This window comes from Pantherophis guttatus, chromosome 6, assembly GCF_059756535.1.
Source record: "Pantherophis guttatus breed Tessera chromosome 6, ASM5975653v1, whole genome shotgun sequence".
NCBI classification, from domain to species: domain Eukaryota; kingdom Metazoa; phylum Chordata; class Lepidosauria; order Squamata; family Colubridae; genus Pantherophis; species Pantherophis guttatus.
The window spans coordinates 24,267,668-24,288,564 of record NC_142068.1 but is presented as its reverse complement, the minus strand read 5'-3'; the positions used below and the strand labels follow the sequence as shown (position 1 = coordinate 24,288,564).

Genomic DNA, 20,897 nt, shown 5'->3' with positions numbered 1-20,897 from the left:
TCCAGCTTTCCTTTAAGCAGTTCACCAGGGATAGCTCTAGAGTGCCACCATGTGCTAAAATCTTTTAACCAAATGAGCTGCAGCTAACAAAACCGTGTTACATCTTGGAAAAAGATGTGTTAATTGGAAAAGATGCTTCCAGATTTCCTGGGTTGTTTTTTTTTTTACCTCCATCTACTAAAATGTTTGTTATCGTTTCTCACAAATAGATGATACATAGCATAATCTACTAACACAAAGTCTGAAAACCCCCTGACCAAAAAAAGAAAAGCAAAAACTAAAAACGTTCTTCCCATCCAAATGGCAGATTATTTATTGTCTCTGGTGCCTATATAAAGATTACACTGAAATTGTTGTTAGCCAATTTGTTGTTTCTCTACCCTTTTCTAATAAGCACGTTGAACAAAGCAATTTTAATTAATGTTATTATCTGATTCCTAGATAGCAATAGCAATAGCACTTAGACTTACATACAGCTTCACAGTGCTTTACAGTCCTCTCTAAGCGGCTCACAGAGTCAGCATATTGTCCCCAATAATTTGGATCCTCATTTGACCAACCTCGGAAGGGTGAAAGGCTGAATCAACCTTGAGCAGGTTAGAATCGAACTCCTGGCAGTGAACTGAATTAGCCTGCAATCCTGCATTCTAACCATTGTGTCACCAGGGCTCTATGTGGCTTATATTATAATAAGACAATAACATGAAGAAAGGAAACATGTACATTTGGGCAAAATAAACCCAACACATCAGAAAAACAGCAACCCCAGAGGCTTGACACCCACCCTAATCCAAATAAGAATCAGTTTGGTTTAGTACAGGAATCTCCAAACTTGGCAACTTTAAAACTTGTGCCTGAAGTCCATAAGTCTTAAAGTTGCCAAGTTTGGAACTCCCTGGTCTAGCAGTTAACTCACCAAGCAAGAAACAAGAAGACTGCCTTAGGCATGAAAGCCACTTGAGCCCCTCACTCTCTCAGTCCACAGCAGGCTCAAGCAACTATCCGGCTGATTTGGTTGATCCAGAAAAAAAGCAACTCTGCACTTTCAGGAAAAGTGTTATGAAAATATGTATGAAACAAATAAACAAACAAATTTGTCTAACTCTATATTAAAAGTTTATAGAATGCCCTTGACTTAGAAAAGACATTAAGATAGGGGTCAGATAGGAACTTTATTTTCAACAATAAGAATATATGCATATACTCTTATATAATTTATATTATATTAATTATATTATTATAATATTATTATATTATAAGAGCACATGCACAGAAGACAAATTCCTTGTGTGTCCAATCACACTTGGGCAGGGGTGGGCAACTGTGGCCCTTTTACAACCTGTGGACTTCAACTCCCAGAATTCCTGAGCCAGCTTGGCTGCCTCAGGAATTCTGGGAGTTGAAGTCCACAGGTTGTAAAAGGGCCACAGTTGCCCATCCCTGCATAAAGAATTCTATTCTATTCTATTCTATTCTATTCTATTCTATTCTATTCTATTCTATTCTATTCTAAAAAAAACCAATGTTGACCGCCAAAAGAGGGATTCTGGGAGTTGAAGTCCACAAGTCTTAAAAGTTGCCCACTTCGGTGGTTCCTGTCTGATCTACAAGAAATCCCCCTCCCCCACTCACCCCTTTTAGGATCATAGGCTCGGCCCACAACGCTTGACATTTTAAGCCACTCCCACCTCAAAGCCGGGCCTTCCCTTTCTGCGTACCGTGCTGAGACACACGTGACCAGCCAGGGGTGGTTACGTCATGTGACGGGGGCTCACGTGATTCCCTCGGGTTTGGCTGGCGACGGGTTGTCCAAGATGGCGTTGATGGAGGAAGAGGAACGGGCGTTGCTGGATGAGGATTCGCTGCCCAAGGACCATGGCGACCCTGAGCGCAAGCCCTTGCCGGCGTTGTGCGACCCTCAGCGGCTGGCCCACAGGCTGCTGGTGCTGGCGTTCATGTGCTTCCTGGGCTTCGGTCGGTCTTCCTGGTTGAATAGGGGCTGTGTCCGGGCAGCGGAATAAAGTTTCGCCTTAAGAATAGTCCTTGTGTGAGGGTGTAAAGAAAGTGTGTCACGGATGCACACTAGACAGTCTCGATTTTTGCCGCTCCCTTTTTGCTCTAAATTATTGCAAGGCAGCGCTAGACGTGGGCTATGCTTTGCCTGCCTGGGCTGTTTCCCTTCCTTCTGAAACGGATCAGTGAAGACAGAAAACGAAAGGAGAATAATGGGAGAAAGCAAACTTTAGTCATTGATCGCAATCCCTTCCATGAGTTTTGGCTAGGAGAAGGGCATTCATGGTTGTTATTATTATTTTTTTTATCAGTTGGCATGATTGGAAAGTTGCTATTTGCTGCTGATCCTGGGATTGGAGGTATTGGCATCACTTGGAAATTAACCAGGTCTCCTTTAGCTTTGATTCCCTTTTTTCATCCTGGACAAATGAAGAGGGTGGAGTTGATACACATTTATTAACTAAATATTTTTTCTCTTCTTTTGATAGTGATTTTTTTGTGTGTGGATTCCAAATAATCTGCATAGGTTATTGACACAAACGTTTTCAGAATGTTTTTTTTAAAAAATAAGTTGTCTGCTCTGTTCTTCCCTAGGCAGCTATTTTTGCTATGACAACCCAGCAGCTCTGCAGACTCAAGTTCAGAGGGTGAGTGAAGAGCAAAATATGCTGAATTTCATTTTTCTACTTAAATCTTCGATGCATCTGTTTTCTTCCATTATAGCAAGGAAATGTTCTTTATGTTTTAACAACCAGAAATGATTCCAAATGAGCATCAGATAATGAAAACTTAGTTAAAATATAATGAAATATAATTGTTTTTCTGAAGAATCAGGATATTGATTGTGCTAAAGGACAGATAGATTAGAGGTTGTCTCTTAAAGTAGTTGAGCATCAATTATCAATAATCAGAATGGTTTAAGAATACCTATTTTTTCCTCCAGGAGGAAATGCCTTCCCCCAATTCAGGCATTTTTTATTTGTTTTATCTTAAAGTATAAGAGAGTACCCTCTCTGGTATATACCGGTAACCACTAGCTTTTCTAATGTGAAGAAAAGAAATGGGAAAATTAAAAACTCAGCTGCAAGGCTGTTCATTGTAGTTGTTTTGATGATAAATGCATCATTCTCTGAAGCAAAATGGGAGATAAATACAAAATCTAAAGTATGCAAGGTTGTCAAAAAATAAGGCTTGTTTTGTACAAGAACATTGAATAGAAAAATCATTTCTTTCCAGATCCTGAAAGATCCATATGTAGAACTTCTTAGTTCCTAACTGATTACTAGGTTTTTTTAAAGCTGTGTATTTTTATTTATGTAAACAATATTTGCATCTTTTATTTCTGATACCAGTGTTAATCTTTCTTTGTAGCAAGACAGCAATTTTTAGACGAATGACTTGATATCGCAATGCCATATTGCATTGGATGGATTATGAATTATTCTGTAAGAAAGTTTTAAAATTAAAGCAATGCTTAAAGATTGTGTTCTCTTCCATTTAGGATATGAAAGTAAACACAGCTAAATTCATGGCATTGTATGCCTGGTATTCCTGGCCTAATGTGTTTCTATGTTTTTTTGGAGGCTTTTTGATAGACAGAGTATTTGGAATAAGGTAATTATGACCATTTTTTCTTGAAGATAATTGCTAGATCCATTTTATATATTTTTCCCAAATGGCTGAATAAATATGAGCTGTACTTATGAATATGCTTAGTAGACAAATGTTAGCATTTCCTTACTTGCCTTATTTGCTAGGGTTATATGTGCTTCAAAAAATCCTGGTAGGAATCCACTCATTAAAATTAATATGACACTTTTTGGGCTGTTTTGGGCTGAAAAACAGATGAGTGTCCTTTAATTAATAGAGAGTATATGCAAAACTCGTGGTTTTAGAAAGGAAGCAGTTGAGAAATGTTGGATCTTTCTTTTTCCCTCCAGATCATGCCAAATCTTTTCAGGGTCTGGGTGATCTGTTCTAGAATACATAATAAAATACCATATCCAGAAGCTCTCAACCCATTTCTGGTTTGGATGCTTACTTCCAGAGACTTGGAAATTGTGCTTAGAACTGCTTGCTCCAAAGGGGAATTTGAATCTTCCAGGCATTTCTGGAGCATTCTGTTCTTGAATTTATGCATTTTGTACATTTTGAATTCTGTGCTTGCATGGAAGTCCAAGCTCTTCTAATAATTTTGCAAGAAGTCACAGGTGAATTGTTTACCACTTGAAAGTAGACTTTCATTATTAGGGCTCTATCATTCTATTTTATTACTTCCCCCAAATTAGTTGGCCGACCATCTAGTCTCAGAATTGTAACATAAGATGATATGCAAATACATTCATGTTATAGTTGGCAGGCCTGAAAGTCCAATGCAAAAAATGGCTTGGAACCCTGACAATAGTAGAATCTTAGTTTTCTCGTTTGAATTTTATGGATTATGAATTCACTTTTTTCTTTGAGGATATCTCGAAATAGCTTACTGTGTTGCTTATTACAGTTAGATCCTGCAATTGTGCTCAGTATGAACCAAGAGAGGGAACATCCAGCCAATTAAATAGTTTTTTGTGTCTTTTTTCTTTACCACCCTACTTTAGTCCCAGGTGCCCTAATTTTCCATTTTTTTTTCCTCCTCAAAAGTCAACCTTCTATTTCCCCTACTGGATTTTCATGTGGCTCTCCTTGTTGGGAGCATTATTTTCCCCCTGAAACCAGTGTGACATAGTGGCTGAATGGAAGAAAAGTGGAATATACATTTGATCTACTTTTATGATTATTGATGGTACTCTTGGGTAAATAAAGGATAGTTTTTAGATAATTACATCCAGAAGAGAGAAAAGATTCTTCAATCTAGTTCATTCACTTCTAAAGGACAATTTTACCTCATTTGTGGTAAATAGTATGGTGGTGGTTCCCAATTACAGTGCTGACTTTAAATTATTCAAACTCCTTTACAGGTGGGGTACAATAATATTCAGCTGTTTCGTCTGTGTGGGACAAGTAAGTGAAACAGATGGCAGATTTATGCAGAAAAATAAATTCATAATTACTCCAAAGCTGTGAAATCTTATTAATCTGATTTATTTAAATATAGAGTTGAAATACATGCCTGTGATATAATTTCTATAATTAACTGAAAAGACATGCATCTTCCTCTTACAGGTAATTTTTGCTTTGGGAGCAATATGTAATGCTTTTTGGCTGATGGAATTTGGCAGATTTGTATTTGGGTAAGTTTGGACATTGTGTCTAAATATTTGCTGTATTTCATTTTAAAAATAGAGAATCCAGTGAAGGCTATGTATTTAAAATCAGAAATGGTTTGCAGAAAGCATTATATTATTTTAATTTTATTTTAAAGTTATTTGCAAATCAGCATGGATTGTAAATTGTATAGTTATAGTGTGGGTTTCTTCTTGTGTTTGGCTTCAAATATTCATATTCATGAACATCTTTTATTTAGGATTGGTGGTGAATCCTTAGCAGTGGCACAGAATACCTATGCTGTGAGTTGGTTTAAAGGAAAAGAATTAAATCTTGTTTTTGGTCTGCAACTCAGCATGGCTAGAATTGTAAGTCTAAACACTCAGTTTTTTTTTAAATATAATATATTTAATATAATAATTGCTACACATGTAGTATTGGTTATTCTATGTTCCCATGTCTGTGCATGAGGTGAAGTTGATTCAGGCATTTTTAAAAAGGCATTTGATTAGTTACAAATATTGTTTCATTAAGACTTCTAAAGAGTTAAACCTGATAATTCAATTAAGCTGAGGAACAGCAGTAAAATATGACTTTGTACGGTCATCTTTTCTCCTTTCCCCTTACTTGGAGGGAATGTTTGCAGACATTTGGAGACATCAAATGGTAACTGAAAAGTTAGAGTCTGATTATTGCAAGGATTTTGTTATACTATTAATAAAAAAGATACTTGTGCACAATCATTGTGTGCACTTAAAGTAATTCTAAATCGTATGAAGAACATAAACAGTGGTGCATTTAAATGCAGCCCGATTGCTAGCAGATTATCTCAGATAGCTGATGTTGACTGAGGTTTATGGGTGACATAATCCAAATTACTGGGGGAGAGGAAGCAGGTTGCCTGTTGATGGCCTAGAGCAGGGGTGTCAAACTTGCAGCCCACAGGCCAGATGCGTCACACGCTGGCCACGCCCGGTTTAGCGAAGGGGAAAAAGTCACGATACGTCACGTGATGACGCCATGAGTTTGACAACCCTGGCTTAGTGGAATATATATTATTGCTGAGTATTCCAAGCATCAGATCAAAATGGTATCTCTAAATGGGTGAAATTTTACCTGTTCCCCTTGAGTTCCACTGCCAGTTCTTAAGAAGTGTTTTTTCAAAGATTCCCTAAAAATGTGTACAGTGCACACTGTACTAAGACAGTTACATTTGGAATTTAGGTAAGAAAAGAATGACCAAAGATAGGAACCACTGTAGAATGATAGTTAAAATGTTAGACTAGTAATGGAGTGCCAGGTTCAAATCTATTCACAGCTTTGATAATTTTGGACCAGCCCTACGTTCTCAGCCCAAATTATTCCACATCATTATTGTAAGAAAAAATACATATACAGCCTTAGGTTCCTGGAACCAATGTAGTACATTAATTAGATATGTGCTTTGTAAAGCTTGAAGTGAAATATGTAGAATATAGAACATTTCTTGTTGATCGGAAGGAAAAAAAAGATAGACTCTTTTCTGATTATCTATATAGAAGATTCAAATTAAATGCTATTTAATTTGAGTCACAGTGCTGCAGTAATTAGAGTGCAATACTGCAGCTACTTCTGCTGACTGCCGGCTGACTGCAATTTGGCAGTTCAAATCTCACCAGGCTCAAGGTTGACTCAGCCTTCCATCCTTCTGAGGTGGGTAAAATGAGGACCCAAATTATTGGGGGCAATATGCTGACTCTGTAAATCGCTTAGAGAGGGCTGTAAAGCACTGTAAAGCGGTATATAAGTCTAAGTCCTATTGCTATTTACAAAGATTCTTACGGGCTTGCTGCTTTTTGATACAATGAAGGAAAATAAATTAATATGGCTTAATTAATTATGATTATCCCTTCATAGGGGAGCACTGTGAATATGAATATTATGGGATGGGTGTACTGGAAAGTTCAAGATCTATTTGGTTCTACAGGTCACACAACTCTGGGCATAGCACTCTTGATAGGTTAGTAAATATTTTTACTGTAATGTATTTTTTTTATTTCAGGAATTAAAAATCTGTTGTTAAACTATTTTCATTTTTATCAAGCTTGTCTTTTATGCAGATTGCAATGTTTCTTAACCTTGGCTGTTTTAAACTTCAAACTATAGACTTCAATTCCCAGAATTCCCCGAGCAGCATGCATTGCAGGAGTTACCACTTTCATCACTTATGGATTTCTACTTTGAAGACTTAGCATTTGCATGAAGGCTTCAAAAGCCTTCACTCTAGCTCTGACATCCCCTCCAGATATTGCCACTATATTGTAATGCTTCATGTGATAAAAGCAGAACATTATTTTAAAAATGGCGATTGAATGCTTTGCACATTAATTTAAATGGAACCACATTCTGATTTGATACTGACTCAGCCCATTTCCTTTGCCCCATTGTTCTTTGTACTCTTGCCCCCAATAAGCCACTTAAGACTTAGTGTGATTCCTGGCATGAAAAATTATCTGCCATGCAATTTATACCTGGCTCTTTATTTTCAGTGCTTTGTTTGAAATATCGTTGTGATACAATGTTAATGTTTTAAGCAATTGGTTTGATAAAGCCATTTGTAGATACTTTCCCCACATTCCTTTATACTGTGTACATACTTTATACACTTTATATTATAATGTGTAGAATTGTAAAGCAATTTTATGTTCATTTATGGCATAAATCTTAGTTTGCTTTCTGTTCTATTAATTGCAGGTGGCATCACATGTATCTTTTCACTAGTTTGTGCTCTTATTCTTGCTTACCTGGACAAAAGAGCAGAGAAAATTCTTTGCAAAGAACAAGGGAAAACTGGTATGTTGGTCTTGTTCATTGGCCTCCCTCCTCTAAGTATGTGTAAACTGAGAATAGGAGTCAAGTTTTTGAACTAATGGTTCACTTCGCTCATCTTGGCCATAAAGTGTTGTTTGAGTAATAGAATTTACTCTGGTTGGGAAATTAAACAATTTTTCTTCCCTTCCTGTGGAGCTTTTTGCTGATAACATGAAGAATCTGTGACCTCTTTTTTTCGATGTAATATATGTACATGAATCTTTCTTATTCTACAACTGTCATAATTACCTAGTGTGTTCATAATTCTTTGACATTGACTTTTTACATACCTGTCAAGGATGTATTATATTTTTAATGGTGCAGAGTAGCTGAGGTCTGTTAGTTTAAAGAAATGGAGAATTAAAACATTTATTTGAAATCATCTCTTATTAGACAGTTTTGCACAGCTAACACTGGCATTTCTTTTCTTTTTTTCTCAAGGTGAAGTGATAAAAATAACTGATGTGAAAGACTTCTCATTATCGTTATGGCTCATATTTTTAATCTGTGTTTGTTATTATGTGGCTGTCTTCCCTTTCATTGGACTTGGAAAGTAAGTGCATGATTATTAAGAAATCAGATTTATTTGGCTTATATTTTATTATATTTCTATCGGACTTTTAAATATGTTTGTGTGTATTTAAATGCGGTTTTTGCTTTTTAAAATGTGTTTGCCTTTAAACAGAACAGAAAAAATATAAAAGAATATAAAAGACAAACAAGGAAATGCTTTTGACTTTGAAACTAAATTATGGCTTTGCTTGTGCTTGTAGAGGATTAGGGGAATTGAAGTCAAACACCTGGAGATTCTGATTCGATTTTACTTATCCAAATATTTCCTATATAGATATGCCTGCATTTTGTCCTTTTTACATTGAATGTAACAGATGGGCCTCATGATAGTAGACAGGTAGGAAGATGATGCCTTTACCTAATGTGGATAGCAGTTCAAGTAGTCCTTTACTTATGACTGGTTGAAGTTATGACCTTTCAGAGAAAGGAGACTTATAACCAGATCTGAAATTCCAGCATCGTTTTAAGATCAAAAGCACAGTTGCGGTTTCACCTAGCAACTGCTTCACTTAATGACTCAGTTTCCTGGCACAATTGTGCTCACTAGATAAAGACTATCTGTAATGTGACTGCTTGTCCAACAGTGTTGCTTACAGTTATTTTTATACATTCTATCTAGAGTGACTACGACTCCCTGATTTCCCACTCAATACTCAACAGTCATATATGCTACACATATTGCTTCCTTCTCTAGAAGACATCAATGGGTGTTTATATACAATGCAGAATAATTTATTAAAGTCAAGAATGTTTTTATGATTTGTCACTAGTCCACAGTAATGTTAATCTGTTGCTAGATATGTGGTTTACTTACAGCCTAAGCTGATACAGAAACTACAAAAGTATCATTGTTGTTTTACAGAGTTTTCTTCATTGAGAAATTCAAACTTTCTTCTCAAATAGCAAGTGCAATTAACAGGTCAGTGTTATTAATTTTAAGTTGCTTTGTTGTTGCATTAACCATTACTTCCCTGAGAGCGGTCTACTTCAAGCTTGTGCTTCCCCAAAAATCTTTAATGTCTTCCTTGAAATAAGATCATGGAAGTGCAAAATTTCTTTATTATTGTGCTATATGCTCTAAGTTAGTTTTAGCCGTAAAAAAAATCTTCAGAGTTTTGTGAGTTTTCTGATAGGAATCATTGTATATCTCAATATATCAGGTCATGAATAGTCCAAACGCTTCTCGGGGGGGGGGGGGGGGAGGGAAGGATGGTGAAGGAAAGAATTATTCTGTAATGGGATAATTGATCTCATTGCATTCACATGACTTTTCTGTTTTCCATTTCAGCATTGTGTATGTTATATCAGCCCCAATGTCCCCTATCTTTGGAATTCTAGTAGATAAAGTTGGAAGAAACATCACATGGGTTATATGTGCAGTGGTGGGAACTTTAACCTCTCACATTATGTTGGCCTTTACTTTCTGGAATCCTTGGATAGCAATGGTAGGTATTTCATTCAGGTTTATTTTTCTTAAATAAAGCCAAAATCTATAACGTACTTTGTCCTTGAATTTATCCCTGTGCATTTGGACTCCCATAATCTCCAAACATAAGAACCATGGTGGTGCAGTGGTTAGAATGCAGGATGGCAGACCCACTGCCAGAAGTTCAATTATGACCTGCTCAGGGTTGACTCAGCCTTCCATACTTCCAAGGTTGATAAAATGAGGATCCAGATTATTGGGGACAATATGCTGACTCGCTTAGAGAGGGCTGTAAAGCACTATGAAGCGGTATATAAATCTTAAGTGCTAAGTGCTAAAAGGCTATGCTAGCTGGATGAGTTGGCTTCCAGCAAACTTGTGGGAGCACAGTTTAATAATACTGTTCAAAAATTCTAACCACCTTCCTCCGAAATCTACAATCCAGATGCCAAGCTTTCTATAGCATTGGCAAAACATGGTGTTCCAAATGTTGCTGAACTGTCCGTCAAACCTAGACAATTCGGCCAGGGTGTGATAACAAGAGTTCCAGTCCATAAGATCTGGAGGGCTTCATTTCCCCTATACATGTGATACTGCCAATCTAGATAACTTGTTAGTGATAATGGTGTATCTAATGATTTTAGATACCATTGGCTGTTGCATTATTTAGCTCACCAGCTCTACTTGGTTGCTATTTAACTGCCGAATAAACAAATGAAGCAGCTTTACAACCGGGAAACAGAATAGAGGAATGACATTTATTAACCCCATACAATTTTGACCCTCAGGAACGTTGGCTAGCTCACTCTTAATGCCTAGTTTAAATGCTTTATTTTCCCCTTAACAGTGTTTGCTTGGAGTTGCTTATTCCTTACTTGCCTGTGCCTTATGGCCCATGGTTGCTTTTGTTGTACCAGAACACCAGCTGGGAACTGCTTATGGATTGTAAGTAACAGATTTTTGGATCTTATTGCACTTCATCTTTAAACTTCTGATCATAACTGTTGTATAATCCCCTGCCATTTTATTTGTAACTCAGTGTTTGACTATTCTACATGCTTAGCAGATTACCGTTTAGTTACCTAGGATTTTTTTTTTTTAATGCAAATGTCCCAAACTAAGGGTGCTTCTGTACTTGGATACAGCTCTGAGTAGTGGAAATTCTCTTTGATTAAGATATTCTAGGTCTGATTTAAAATCTGTGTTTAGGCTTTTTTTGCTGACTTCCATAATTGATTGAAAGTGTGTTGCTCCCAACGTGACCAGATTGAAGTGTAACAAGCCAAAAAATAAATGGATTGCACGCAGGCACATCTGACCAATGTGTACACATGTCAGATATTACTCCAAATCCATTCTTTCTCTCCAGGTGACTTCTCAGAATGGTGCTCATTTCTCCAACATTAAATGTCTGACAGAGACATGAGTGTTGACTGGCAAGGGCAGATGCCTGGATCTTTTATGTACTACATATCCCCACTTGTGGGCCTCATTGACCTCGAACAACTTTCATTACATTGTTGCCTGGGATTGTAAAAGTTTTGTTCATGTTCAAGCTTAAAAAAAATGCTTCAGAAGAAGATTTCATAAGAGATCTGGGTCGCATAAGAACACAGCATTTCTCTTTGATTAAACAGCCTATTTTTGTTGATATTTCTGTGAATCTGAAAAATGGGCCTACTGTTTTAGGAAATTGACTAATATACGACTTTTGAAGCCTTTCTTCCAGGATCTGGAAGAAAACTGGAAAAAAAAATGTATCAGACGGGACCCTTCCTAGTTTTCCTGAAGATAAAGGGAGGGAGGGAGGAGGAAGCGCAGGCAGATTTCTTACTATAACCTTATAATAAAAATAGAATTCATCAGTTTGGTTCACTAGTCACCTCTATAGAAGGGCCAACATCAATCTTGCAAATTTCTGTACACCCACCTCCCTTTATCTTTGTGAGAACTAGGGACGGTTCTCCTGACCATTATCTTGGTTGCAACTCTTCTTTCCGTTCTACAAGGTTATTCTTCTTTCCACAACAGCAGGTGAGACTATCTTGTCTGTAAATATGTGGTTTCTTTTTACTTCACTCTTCCTTTTAAGAGATAGTTGTATATATTTTAGATTTTAATACACAGGTACAATTTTTGTTGGCCAGCAAGATGTTTATAAAAACAGACAGCTTTCTAAATTTGCTTCTTTGTGCTGATTGGAAATTAAGTGGGGATTATGGAATGTTCTTTCTGTTTTCTAGCATGCAGTCAATCCAGAATTTGGGTCTTGCGATCATTGCTATTGCTGCTGGGATGATACTAGATTCCCGAGGATATTTCTTCCTAGAAATTTTCTTCAGTTCCTGTTTGTGTTGTAAGTATAAAGCCCTATGAAAGGCATATACTGATGTTGTATATAAAGAAGTTATACAACATCAGTAGTTTGTGAAATAGTTTTAGAAATAGCTTGCAAGACAAATTCTGATTTAATGCATGTTTTTCTCATCCTTCTCATTTTTTCAAATAAAAAGGAAGTCCCCTCTCTTTTTTCTTTAAAATAACTTTAAAATAGCATTTTATAAACTGGAATAAAATATTCTGAGAAAACTCTGTGTTGTTACAAAACTCTGTCCTTCTTTGTTTGTTTGTTTTGACAAAGATGTAGTTTTCATGCGATTTACCATATTTTTTCATCTATAAGACACCCCCATGTATAGGACACCCCCATGTTTCATGTAGAGTAAGTAAGCACACTGCAAGCCATTATTGTCAGAAGCCATCTTATTAGAGAGAGAGTAATACAAGAACAGGAAATGCATCACAGGAACAATAGAGATGAAAACTAGAGTGGCAATGTGATACAGGAAACAACTACAATAGAGAGGAATGATAGAGCTGCATATAAGGTAGAGGCTCGTCCAGCAGAGCTGGAGGACAGGGATGGGCGACACCCTCTTGGCCTCCTGTGTATAAGATGCCCCTCCATTTTCCAGTAAATATTTTAAAGAAAAAGTAGCGTCTTATACACGAAAAAATATGATAGTCCTTGTGGGATATTAGGCAGTGAACTTTGCTTGTTTTGGGCCATTGTTTTCCTTTTTGAAGTACATTTGATTTGTACTCCCAGTCTGTGTCAGTCATCATGGAAATTTTCAGTGCATCTTCAGGGTTTCACATTGCCCTCAGTCTCACATCTGGGGGAAAAAAACCCTTCGCTCTTAGCTGTGGCATCAAATATTTACACTTTGGTACTCTTCATGTGAAAATGGTGCACATGCTATTTTTGCTTTGCATATTAAGGCTAATTTTCATGATATATTATTTTCCTTTATGTAACTTCTTATTTTTGCCTTGCAGTGGCCCTCATCGCTGTAGTCGCGTTATACTTTGTGAATTTGTTCAGAGGTAAGCATTTTGTCCTCTTAGCTTGTATTGACACTTGCATCTTTGAATCAGCAATGTGCACAAATGGTAATTACCTTGAAATAATGACACATTCTTTTAGAATAAAATACATCAGCTATTCTTTGCTGATTGTTTAAATGTAAAAATGTAAAGATTCTGAGTCTTGATTGTTTTATTTTTTCTTTTAAATTATACATAATGTACTGGGGTTTTTAATCTAATATATTGAAATTGCAATTCTTTTAATTTTACTAAAAGTATAATCAGTTTCACTTCAAAGGTCATTTATACAACTGTGTTTTGTTGAAAGAAAGACTAGTTGAGCCTAATTAATAAACTTCAAAGTAGAACTATCTTAGGTTGCAGTGGAAATAGACAAATATTTTTCTGTTTGATCATCTTTTGATAGAGTGAAGGAGGTACAGTTTCTATGAGTGTTGACTTCTTTTGGTAAATATAATATATTCATAGGGGAGGGTGTTGACTGTAGCAGAGAAGGCAATCCTAATAAGGGCCTTGATATGTTAAAACCAGCACTTTGAATTGCATCCCAAAATTTATTTTCAGCAAGTGGCGGGTATGCAATAAAATAAACAATGCATATGTTCATTATAGCAAGGAAGCCATCATGTATTGGACCAATTGCAGTTTCTAGTGGTTTTGAAAGGTAGTCCTTTGTGAAATGCAGTGCCATAAATTTGGTGGTGTCTTCTTTTGGAGTCCAAACATAATTTCTGAAATCTTGCACATTTAACCAACTTTTATTCCATGAGCTTCACCGTCCTTAGATTGGAGTTGTTTGTTTTGTAAAAAAAGTTTACTAAATTTTTATGCTGCTAAAGCTGGCCAACATAAACTTGTATTATAGTACCTGTTTCTTGAGAATTAAACATGGCAGATATTTGTAAAAGCAATGCCCTATTAAATTATATGTATATCCTTTCTCTCATAGGAGGAGACCTTAACTGGTCTGCAAAGAAGAGAGAAAAATTGCAGAGGCTAGCCATGGCTGAGTAAGTACGTAGTAGTGTTCCTATGGTATAGATGGTATTAGAAAAATGCTTGGATTGAAAATTGGCATGCAAAGAATCTGAGGGTTGAAATATGTACTATTTTGGTTTAATAGGATCAAAATGTTCATTGTATTGTGAGATGAATTTGTACGCCTGAGAAAATGTGTTTTGGCTGTTGGTTTGAGCTGCAAGCTTGGCAATTTGGTTGCAAACGTTTCATCACCATTCAGGGAGACATTGTCAATGCATTTTGAGTTGTGCTCTTCTGTCAGAACACAGATCTTTAAATACCTTTTTATGAGATGCAAATTAGTCTGAATGTTGTTTGTTCGCATATTTCTGAGTCATGGTCTGATTTTGGACTGTTTGATTGGCTGGCTCTTGTTGCTGGGCTATATAGTTAAGTACCATCTGTGTTGATGCAGATTAGGATTAGACTTGTTTATCTGGGTGCTTGAGTCATGTCTGTCTTGTTTGATAGTTTGAATGGCTGGCTTTTGCTACTGAGATGTGATCCGATGGCCTGTTTGTTTATTTTAAATGCTACCTTTGGGATTGTGGTTAATGCAGTTCTTTCATAGAATGAAACAAAATTATATAACAAAATTATAACCCATTGTTTGCAACCAAATTGCCAAGCTCAGAGCTCAAACCAACAGCCTAACTACCAACTCGAGCTACAAACACATTTCAAAATGTATTTTTGTATAGTTTATATATTAAACTTCGGAAACAGCAAAAATTCTGGCTTACAATGAAATTCAGTCTTGTTCCAAGTCATTTTTTCAGTGGTTAACTGAAGTACTTGCCTGGTACATATAGGTATAGAACTGCAGTTTTGTATCCTTGCATTTTAATCTTTCTTCTTTCTGACTGCATGATAATTTGTGCTGAATTGAGAGCATTGGATTTTCTTGCTTTGCTGCAAAAAAATCATTTGTTGTTTGTTTGTTTATGCCACCTGACTCCCAATTACAATGCACAGCTAGAAGTTTTTTTAAACTTATGTACAGCTTTGTAACCGGTTCCCTAACTTGATGTTCTCCAGATGTTTCAAATTAAAACTCCCTATCTTATTCTTCCAGTACAGCTGATCATCAAATAAGATGGGAATTGCATTTGTAAACCTCTAGAAGCACTTGTCGGATCAAGCCAAGACAAATTTCCCATTTTCTTTTTAACATCTTAAAAACCGAGTTCTTCAGTTGTGAAGATTTGCCCATTTACCAAAAGGTTACCATAGTGGTATGAGTAGTCAAATGGAATATGAAACTTAAAGGACATTCATTGGACAACTCTTCAGGGACCAATGGCAACCTCAGTCTTAAAAATAATAATAGTAAAACCCAAATAAGTCTACAGTATGTGATGCAGAATCGCTTAGACAACAGAAATTACTGTGCTGTTCTGGCAGTTTTAAAGTAAAACCCACCCATTACCCAAAAGGCATTGATACTAGGATTTACATCAGAAGTGTCCTCTTTAATTAAAGCAAGGGTGAGCAAATGCTTAACATCTTTTTCTTTCTTTTTTTGGGAAGGGGAAGGATAAGAGCCATCATGAGTAACTGATGGAAAATGGGCAAAACTGTATCACATATATGGTTTGGGAAGTTGTTCTTTAAAGCCACATTAAGCTTATTTTGGAGATGTGTACAATAATTTTGGGTAGTTGCATTTTAATGTAGCAGGGAACTGTTACTGATTTCCAGCAGTTGCGACTGGAGAAAATTGAGAACTGAACCCTCAGTTCAGAGCAACCTCTTTCTTAATACATACATATTCAATCCTGCACCATGGCATTTTTGAGGGACTCATAAGCACATAGTTACAATAACATGTTTGCTACAATATGTTTTGCAGAAAAGAAATCTGAATAGAAATTCCTTCCAGAACTGGGCAGCACTTGATCAACAACAATCCCGTTGAAGAGTATTCTAGTACATGTACATGTTCAGGTGATAGACCTCAAGTTGCACTCAAAAGTAGTTCACTCAGGAAAACACAGTTACATATGCTGAACATACAGCGTGTCAAACATCTCTCTTTATCAAGGCACCCGGACTGCAAGCGGAGCAAACTTTTTGTATATATGTATACTCCACATCATTGAAGAGACTTACTCCATTTGAAGTCAGCTCCTTCAGCTCACTGAAGTTAATTGGCATGTGAACAGTGATATCTACCCTTTTGTTTTGTGTAAGGGTGGTTTGTTTGCGAGCTAATGATGTCTTGTACTCAGCAGCTTGTGTTCTGAAGGGATTGTTTGTTACAAAATATGATGATTCTCCTTGCGAACCCTGACTTTGTAATATTGTACATCTTACAGGATCAAAAGAATGTAAATGAAATCCTAGTATGATTTTTTTTAATATTGAAATAACATCATCCTACTGATCAAAAGCCATGTTAGTTTTATAAAAGGGCAGCTGCTACTTCTCTAAAAGTTGCTGTTTTTATTTTTTATTTTGTATTACAACTGTTTCCTGGTAATTTTTGTTACAGGCAGAGATTAAACATTGGTTGACCATGTTGAAACTTGCACTTTGCACTTACATTTTGACCTTTAATAATAAATATTGGATAAGAGAGTATTTGACTTTACTGTCTGGTAACATGTTTGACTTGCTTTCCCCTTCCTTTAGCTAACAGTACATCCATACATTGATGTAAGAATAACATACACTGAAGATCTAACATACTCATCTTTCTATGCGTCTATTAATAACATTCCCTTTGTTTTTGCAGAGCAAAAAGACGGGAAAAAATCAGACGTCAGAATGAAGATGATTTAGCCAAATTACAACCCAAGAATGACTTTAGTTTGAGGAATAGGTATCTCTGCAGATTAGGTGCTCAGGTACTGATAACCAAAATATTTATTTTAAAAGTGTTGCAATAAGTGCTGCTCCAGAAAGGACTTTTCTTGTCAAATTAGCACTAGACTTAATAATACCAAGCTCATCTAAAGACTGGTTTTCGTTGTTTATAATTTGCATGCAAACTAGTCAATATATTCTCCCCATCATAAAGAACTTCCAACTTCCATGAAGTTCCTTGGGGAAAATAATCCAGTTGGCCAAAATGGTAGAGCTACTTCAACTGTATTTTGAAAATCAGGATTGAATAGAGAGAGATTCTATCTTATCTGCCTGTCTCTCCATTTTATCTATCTTATCTAATCTATTTGTTTTACCTAATCTACCTGCCTGCCTACCTACCTACATATGAGTTTTGTTAAGGCCACCCCAACTCCATCAAGAAGACTCTTGATGGCCAAACATGAGAAAAACCACAACTAAAAATCAGATGACTGTCTGAACTAAAACACACCCCAATATGAAAGACTTGACAGGGGCTCCATAGATATCTTGATCTCAGGCCTGGGATCAACGTAATCCTAGTGACTAACTTTGGTCCATCTAGATTGTTTTCTTGGAAACAGTATAGTAATATTTTGTCACTATTTTCTTCAAATATATTTTCTGAACTTGGTCTGCACTTGTAATCTTAGTGAAAATTTGACCATCCATCCAAAAATATGTAGTCAAAATTGTATTTTTTTATTTAAATAGTAGTCTAATATATTAGTAATATAACATCTGCAGAAGGATATGCTGTTTTTATCTTCTGCCAAATATAAGAATAATGTTAAGACAAAAACCAAACAGAAAAAAGGCATTTTACTTTATTTCTGTATACTGTAGTAGGCAAACAGTGCCTTCAGATTTGCTGAGCTATAGTGCCCAGGATCCTTATCAGAAATATCTAATATATAATCAGATAATTAGAACATCAAATTTCAGGGACAATGATGCTAAGTACTTATGGGCCTGTTTGCACATGCAAGTCAGCTTCTTGCTGAAATTATGCATGTCTTAACCTGACCACTGTTGCTTAATTTGAAAACAATTGCTGATGAGATATCTTGCTCTTTCTTACTTTTTTCAGCTGCCAGCCAACTGTGTTTGCCACTTATCTGCACTGGCGCACAGAAGTGTGTTGAAATAGCAGAATTGTGTCATGACATGGACAAACAAAATAAGAAATTGTATCAACACAAGACCTCACTCTTCTGTAACAGAGATCAACATAGAATAACAACAGAACACTATTTAGTAGTTTTCTGCAAACATTAATAATAGCTGATGTCTTGGAAGACTTTAAAGAGCCTACATTGAACTCTGCTATAGTGGATGAGTAGGGATTTTTTAAAATGGTGTCTGGATTTTTATCTGATTGCTGCTTGACTTAGAATCCACATCTGTTTGTAACATTAAGCTTAAAGAACAGTTCCCATTTGGTGTACAATTATGCAATATAACTGCATACCGGATGTACACTCTGCTTGTCTACCCATGCCTCAGAATAACTACACTTTATTTGTGTTCTACATTTCTTTCACTCTAAGAAAGAGAAGTAATAGATATTCATGAAATAGACTATTTCTATGAAATGCATAGCTTTTAGTAAACTTATTTTACAGCTTTTTTTCAGTACGATGAGCATGGTAGTGCTCAAGATGGTACTGCATAAATATTTCAGGTGATGGATTACCTTTAAAAGCCCTTATAAAAAATACAAATTAACTAAAAGAGCACTAAGGTTAGGTATTTTTGTTTTTTGCACATAGATGCATTACAGAAAATTTCCTGTGGAAATAGCTAATTATTTGTTAGTATATTTTCTTAGCAAATTGTGGAAAATATGTAAGAGAATTGGATAATTAAAATTAACAGTTCACTGCAGTAATAAAATTGATGTTTTTGTAGCTGTAAGGGTTAACAATCAGCACATTCTCAGGGAAATAAAAGTCGAGATGATAGTCAAGACGGAAGCTGTCACCCTGTTGGATGTTGCATACACAGTAGGTTTTGGCTGGGTTTCAATTCCACTGTCTCTCTGCCTTTTTTTATTTTTTTATGCCTATCCCTAGCAAATATCATTGGTTATATAGTTCACTTAGAAACCAACCTTGGTGTTCTAGTTTTAGAACACTTTATTGTTCTAGACTGCAACAATAGCAGATCCTTTAGTATGAAACTTGTCTTGGTTATGTAGGACTGGAACTGGACTTGTATATCAGTTTTCTGATGCTTCTTATAAGCCCTCACTGTGGTTGCCATTGATTTTAAGATTAGTAGTTGAGTTTGACACAAAAAGAATCTTGTAGTCCAGTTGGATAACACAACAAGTGTTTCCATTTGTGCATTATGAGAAATGCCAAGTTAATTTATTTTGGCCATATCAAATAACTGCTACTTTTGGTAGATAGGGAAAAATGCCAATAATCTACGTTTGTGTTGCAACTATTCACATCTTGCCCTAAATACATTTCCTTTATTTTGAAGCCTTCTGCAGTGCAAACCCTAGTTTGCATGGTTGCTAATTAAGCTTGAATTTAGGAAATTGCAGTTGAATTGATACTTTATTTGGCCAAGAGTGATTATACACACAAGGAATTTTGTCTCTGATGCATTTAAAAATGTCTTAAATGGCTCAAATATAGCTTTTATCATTACAAGTACTTTTTACTCTTCTGTATGTATTACACTGTCTGTAAAAGACTGGCTGCAAGTTTGCTTAATAGACTCTATTTTGTTTTTTTATAAAATTGTTCGTTTTAAAACATGGGCATTTGCTGGGGAAGTCAGAAAAGTAGTCATGACTGTGAAAGAAACCTTGCCCTTTAAAAAATTAATTTAATTTTGTCCATTGTGGCGAGACATGAAATTAACACAACTAAAAGGTAAAATTTCACTTACTCCCTACTCAGATTCTGCCCATCAAAAAAGTTTCACAAAAGAACTTGCCGTATCCCCTTCTTAGGTTTATCCCAGTATAAAAGAAGCAAAAGTCATCCACCATCTTGACTTTTTTGACTCCCTTGGTATCCCTGTTCTAAAAGATATATCTAAAAGATATAATCTCCATTAAGCCTATTGTTATAGATATTTGAACATAGCCTCTATTTTTTTGTATGAAGATGATTATTTCAACACTCAAAATATTTTTTCCTTGTAAATATAATCTTGTCTGCATTCAAGTACCAGATTTTCCTCTGGCATGTACAACCTCATCTTGAATTTCAAAAAACTTTAGTTAATCCTTTGTGAGGGGTGAATAATTTTCATTAAGCTAGATCTATTACAGTAACAAAAGTGATGTTTGCATACTTCAGCTTAATGGGCTGTTTGACTTGCAACAACTGTGACCCCTGCTCATCTCTAATACCTATAGCTCATCCTGTTTAGGAACTGCATTAATTAAGAGCTAATTACTAAGTCTGGGCTATTGTGCACTGCCAGAAGCAAATTGGAAAACATTCTTCATGATACAAATCAAAGATTTATTGTTCCATTACTGCTCAGTGAGCAAGTATCTTTGAACACCGACATGAATGGAAAAAACAATATTCAAAGTGATAATCAC

The 20,897-nt window shown here is 36.0% G+C and overlaps 1 protein-coding gene across 4 annotated transcripts; it reads left to right on the top strand.

Moving 5' to 3' along the window:
* Nucleotides 1–1,730: 1,730 nt before the first annotated feature.
* MFSD1 (major facilitator superfamily domain containing 1) lies at nucleotides 1,731–20,136 on the top strand. Of its 4 annotated transcripts, XM_034439117.3 has the most exons (17): nucleotides 1,731–1,974; nucleotides 2,608–2,660; nucleotides 3,515–3,627; nucleotides 4,971–5,013; nucleotides 5,176–5,243; nucleotides 5,477–5,585; nucleotides 7,114–7,216; nucleotides 7,951–8,049; nucleotides 8,509–8,620; nucleotides 9,503–9,559; nucleotides 9,929–10,085; nucleotides 10,914–11,011; nucleotides 12,310–12,422; nucleotides 13,406–13,453; nucleotides 14,406–14,466; nucleotides 17,214–17,325; nucleotides 18,417–20,136. In XM_034439117.3, the coding sequence occupies exons 1-17, from the start codon at nucleotides 1,815–1,817 to the stop codon at nucleotides 18,474–18,476; spliced, it is 1,566 nt and encodes a 521-aa protein (XP_034295008.1). In that variant the 5' UTR covers nucleotides 1,731–1,814; the 3' UTR covers nucleotides 18,477–20,136. The 4 variants fall into 4 exon arrangements, with proteins under 4 accessions (XP_034295008.1, XP_034295011.1, XP_034295009.1 ...); XM_034439120.3 differs by lacking the exon at nucleotides 18,417–20,136 and having other exon boundaries at nucleotides 1,736–1,974; nucleotides 14,406–14,470; nucleotides 17,214–17,228; XM_034439118.3 differs by lacking the exons at nucleotides 17,214–17,325; nucleotides 18,417–20,136 and adding an exon at nucleotides 16,329–17,069 and having other exon boundaries at nucleotides 1,736–1,974.
* Nucleotides 20,137–20,897: the final 761 nt, after the last annotated feature.

Excerpts from the sequence above, each read along its gene's own strand:
- MFSD1 (XM_034439117.3), top strand. The coding sequence starts at position 1,815 with ATGGCGTTGATGGAGGAAGAGGAACGGGCGTTGCTGGATGAGGATTCG. Across the intron at positions 10,086-10,913 it reads GGAATCCTTGGATAGCAATG|TGTTTGCTTGGAGTTGCTTA; the intron begins GTAGGTATTTCA and ends TCCCCTTAACAG. Across the intron at positions 13,454-14,405 it reads CTTTGTGAATTTGTTCAGAG|GAGGAGACCTTAACTGGTCT; the intron begins GTAAGCATTTTG and ends TTTCTCTCATAG.